At 62.4% G+C, this 4,941-nt stretch overlaps 1 protein-coding gene across 4 annotated transcripts in view; it reads left to right on the top strand.

Annotated features, from left to right (window-relative positions):
* Positions 1–992: 992 nt before the first annotated feature.
* The window catches only part of SORCS2 (sortilin related VPS10 domain containing receptor 2), a 561,689-nt gene continuing 557,740 nt past the window's right edge, over positions 993–4,941 (top strand). For 3 of the 4 annotated variants that reach the window (XM_017539090.2, XM_017539091.2, XM_017539089.2), the window contains exon 1: positions 993–1,505. In XM_017539090.2, the coding sequence (XP_017394579.1) occupies positions 1,029–1,505 (477 nt within the window). In that variant the 5' untranslated portion in view covers positions 993–1,028. The remainder of the gene's footprint in view (positions 1,506–4,941) is intronic. The other variant, XM_017539092.2, reaches the window with a different exon arrangement.

Here is a 4,941-nt window from a genome sequence, read left to right as displayed (position 1 = left end):
GAGGGAAAGTGGGGGCAGGATGGCCCTGGCCTGGCAGAAGCTCTGACCCTGGCCTTGCCTCCAGAAGCGCCTACCCTCTCTGTTCCCGGAGGCCAGTCTGACATTCAGGGTGTGGGCTCCGTGAAGTCATTTTTATCACTACTGAACTAAAGTGGCCATGGGATCTTGAGTGGGGACTTTCTGTGCTCCGAGCCTCAGTTTCCACATTCCTCACTGTGCCTGCCAGGTGCCTAGGACCTCACCCCCTGCCTCCTCCCCAGGCCTCCCCACACAGGCGGTTGTCCTGTTCAGGGTAGCTCCCTCTTGGTCTCTGGGTTGGGAGATGAAGCCACCGCACGTCCTGATGTCTGAACCAGAGGTCTGGCTGCCCTTGGGGCAGTCCCGCTGAGGACACCTTAGGGCCTCTGCACTGTCCCCCTCCCCCTAGCAGTCTCCCCAGGGATCTTCCTGACCCTCAGTCCCCTCCACTGCCACCTCTTCAGAGGCCCCTGGAGGAGAACCCTTTATAATCCTCACGGGGAACCCTGGTTCTAGCTCTGGGGGTCCTTTTGCCTGTGAATGTCCGCTTGGGTTGGTCTGTCTCCCTCAGGCTGTCAGCTCCTGGACGGGGACCTGGCTGTTCCCAGCGGGAGCCCAGAGCCCCAGAACCCTGGCTGGGCCGCCGCAGGCGCTCAGTAAATACCCGGAGAGAGGAGGAGGACGGGAAGAGTGGAGAGCGGGGAAGGAGGACTGCGGGGAAGCGCCGCGCTGGGAAAGGGATCTTGTCCTGGAGGTGGGGCCGCGCTCCAAGACCCCGGGCTCCCCACGAGCGAGCGTCTGGGCTGCGGGCCGGCCGGCAGGTGGCGGTGCGCGCTCGGCGTCGCGGGTGGCGCCGGGGCCGCCGAGTCCCCTCCTCCCGCCGCTCCCTCCCTCGCCGGCTCTTTTCTCTGCGCTCTCGCTCGCGCTCCCCAGCGCCCTCCCGCTCTCCCGGCCGCGGTCCCCTCGCCTGCGCCGCCCCGCCGCCGGCTCCGCCGCCGCCCCTGGCGACCATGGCGCACCGGGGGCCCCTGCGTGCCCCGAAGGGCCCCGGCCCCGCCGCCCGAGCCCCGAACCCCGGGGCCCCGCCGCCGCAGCGCTCGCGGCCGCTCCTGCTGCTGCTGCTGCTGCTGGGCGCCTGCGGGGCGGCGGGGCGCTCCCCCGAGCCCGAGCCCGGGCGCCTGGGTCCCCGCGCGCAGCTGACTCGGGTGCCGCGGAGCCCTCCCGCGGGGCGCGCGGAGGCCGGTGGCAGCGAGGACCGGCGGGCGCGCGGCACGGAGCCCCGCGTGCCGGGTCCGAGTCCCGGTCCCGCTCCGAGTCCCGGCGAGGACAGCGCCCCCGCCGCGGGCAACCGGCGCTGGGAGCGGGCGGCGCCGCCGGCCGGAGCGGCTTCACGGGCGCAGGTCTCGCTCATCAGCACGTCGTTCGTGCTCAAGGGGGACGCGACGCACAACCAGGCGATGGTGCACTGGACGGGCGAGAACAGCAGCGTAAGTGACCTCCGCGCGCTCGCCGCGGCCCCTGCCCGGGACCCCGCGGGACACCCCGGCGGGACCGCCACGGCCCCCACCCGCGACCACCCCGTGGTCATCCGGGGAGTTCGTGGCGACTTGGGCACTTGGGTCACCTCGGCGGCGCCCCTGCTGGCCTCTGGTCACTGGTTACTTGGGGAGAGGTCCTCGGATTCGTGCGCCTGTCTCACCGCAGGGGACATTCCCACAGATTTCGGGATTCTGGGCCACTTCGGGGACTCCCCCCTGGCCTCCAGGTCCTGGGTTACCGAGGAGGTCCCCAGAGACTTCGGGAGCCTGCAGGTCCTCGAGGGTCACCCCAGCTCGGTGTTAGCTCCCGCACCCCCCAGGCTCCACCGGCTGAGCGTCGCCTTCTGGGATTTTGGGCTCAGGGATCCTCCCCTCCCTGGTCTACCCGGGACTCCGCGGTGGCATCTCCGCAGGCTCCGGGACTTCCCCCAGTCAGCTTGAATCCTATTCTGGGACTCTGGGATTTCTGGGTTGCCTTTCTCCCTGGGGTCCCCTAGTGTGACCCGTAGCTGCCTTGAGCTCCTGCTGCAGGTCGCCCCGCCTGGATGCATGGGGACTCACGTACTCCCACGGGGTTCATCCCCACACTGTGCTGGGGACCCGTGTGGCGCTGGCACTGCAAACTCCCCACACTCCCCCCACCTTCCCGGCCACTCTGGCTTTGCTCCAGCTGGAAGTTTGCCACCTCTGCTGGGGACCTCCTGCTCCACCACCCACAGCCTGGAGCTCCTACCCTTCCCAGATCCTGCCCCCTCTGGCCTTTGGAGGTGACTGCAGGAGGCACAGGACCCTTCAGATTCTTCCCCTGGGGGCTGCCTGAGCCTCACTTCCCACACCCCAGGAAAAGGGCTGAGGGTCACTCTGAGGTCACCCTGGGGCAGCCTGGGGTGGGTCTCTAGTTTTGCAGCTTCCAGAGAAGGATTGGGTAGGGAGGTGGCAGCCATGAATTCCCAGGGGAGGACACATTTGTATGGGGAGTGGAGATGGGAGGCTTCCCTCATTCCTGTGCCTTGCTGTCTCCTCAGGTCCCCTAGGAACCCCCACCTCTTCTCACTTTACAAAGTCCCGAGGCGGTAGCACTGGGCCAGGGTTCCTATATGCATGGGTGGTTGCCTGGGTGGTGGGGAGCACTGGTCTCTGCAGCTAGGAAAGGGCATAATCTTGGCAGACACTTGTGCTCATCTCTGTCCAGCCTTGTGGGGCTACTCCCAGGCGGCTGTGATTTGTGCTGGAGGAGGGATGCGGTGGGCAGATGAATATGTTGGGGCAGGGGTGGCACTGATTGGATTTAGTCAGCCTAGAGTCCAGCCCCCCAACCAGCCAGCGGCTATCAGGGTGCAGGTGCCAAGTGTCTGGTCTTGGGTCATTCCTGGCATCTCCAGCCTGACTAGCAGCCCTCTTAGGGCAGAGCTGGCTCCCTGGGTGCAGTGGGCCAGCAGGGGGCAGTCAGGGTGCCAACTGGGCTGACTTACGGAAGGTGGCAGGTGCCCCCTCCCTAGAAGAGCCCTGGGGGGGGCCCTCTCCATCTGCACCTTGAGAGAGGGGTCAGATGCCAGGTGTACTTGTGAACAAATGGTGTCCACTGTATCATATGCTGTAATTCAGGTGGACAGGGAACCCAGAAATTAAGAGCTCAAATGACCCAATAAACACAAAAAGCAAATCCTGCGGGGCCAGAAATCTCTAACCCCCACCCCATCTGCCTAGGCGGTTGATCCTGCAGCTCGCTCCTGCCCCTTTGTCATTTAGCTTCCTGGGGAGGGGGTGGAGGAGCCCCATGGTGGGGGCGGGCTAGCTGTCTTTGGGATAAGCTGACACCCAGCCTGACCTCACAGTCTGGGTGTAGGGCAGCTTCCTGGGAGAGAGTTGAGGAGGGAGCTTGGGCCAGCATGGATGGGCATTGGGGTGGGGGCTGTCAGAGGAGCCCATGCACGTGGCTTTGCTCCTTGAGGGTGGCAGCTGGGTTGGGTGACTCCTCTGTGACTGGGTGGGCTTGCATCCTCACTGTGGGCAGGGGACAGAAAGTCCAAGGAACCAGAGAGGAGCTTTAAGGGATGCATGTCCTCCGGCCAGCATGAGGCTTGGGGCAGGGGTGGGGCGTGGCACAGCGGGCATAGCCTGACACTTAGCAAACACTCAGGAAGCAGAAGCCAGCATGCCCTCATTGTGAGTAGTGAGTGTGGGCGTCCGTGGGGTCAGATGCTGGACCAGGCATTGGGCTTCACCACCTTCCACTCCTGCCTCCCACACACCCATTCTCTGGACTGGGCAGTCGGGGAACCCTTGATCATCTTGCACCTTGGGGAGCCGGCGAGGCTGTAGGAGTTTCATCTTGCCTGAGAAAACTCCTCAGAAGAGGCGAGAAGGCTGTTACCCCTAGCTGACTAAGTAAAACTGCTTTAAAAGAAAAAATCCATTCCCCAGTACTTGTTGCATGTGTAGTATTGTCTTCTCAGCACACGACGTGTCTTAGACATGTGGTCTGCTCCCTCTAGTCCCGTCTTGCAAGCACAGGACTAAGGCTTTAGCCAGGATTTGGCAGTGGGTCTCACGTCTGCCTGAAAGCACCATCTTTGAGAGCTACCACCAGACGGGAACTCACAGGGCTGGCTTGCTGAGCAGCCTTCCTTGCGTTGTATGTCCTTACTTGCTCACTGCCCTCTGCAGATGTCGTCAACATGAGCAGAGGTGTTCTTCAAAATTAAAAGGAGCATTTGATGAGGGGGATGGACTTTAAAACATGGCATTTGAGAGCATCCCACAAGAAGGAGTCCCAGGATTTCAGCCCCCGTTGCTGCAGCTCCGTGCATATTATACGAGTTTTCCTTCCAACGGCTTGGTTCTGCCTGCTCCCATGGAGATAGAGAAGGGGACTTGCTTGGAAGTTCAAACACTGCCTCCCTGTCTGACGTTTAGCTGCAGAAACAAGTCGTTATGTGTGAAATTAATGTTTCATTGAAACCGAGAGGTATTGCGTTTTTACGGATGTAGAGTGCGCGCACATGGCGTGGGTTTTGCGTCTCCGGAGCTGCCCTTGGAGGCAGCGGTGCTATTTGAAGGTGGATAAATATTACAGAGTGTGGCTCTCGGCCTCTGGGGTTGCGTTTTCATGTTGTCCCTATGGGGAATGTGCTGTGCCCCATCCTGTTCTTAATGTTTCTGGGAAATCGTGGGCTTATTGTGCTTCTTTTACACACAGCTCACCTGGGCTCCTTCCCACAAGGCACTTGATCCTTTGAAGCTGAATGTATCCTTTGACTTGAACGTGAGCTTCCTGCAGCCAGGTCCAGTTTGTTCACCTCTGTCATTGGTCCCCAAGAAGATCAGCCTCCCCTCCCCTCCCCTTTCCTCTCCTCCCCCTCCCCCTGCCCCCCTCCTCCTCCCC

This window comes from Cebus imitator, unplaced genomic scaffold, assembly GCF_001604975.1.
Source record: "Cebus imitator isolate Cc_AM_T3 unplaced genomic scaffold, Cebus_imitator-1.0 Scaffold117, whole genome shotgun sequence".
NCBI classification, from domain to species: Eukaryota; Metazoa; Chordata; class Mammalia; order Primates; family Cebidae; genus Cebus; species Cebus imitator.
This window is presented reverse-complemented; position numbering and strand designations above follow the sequence as displayed.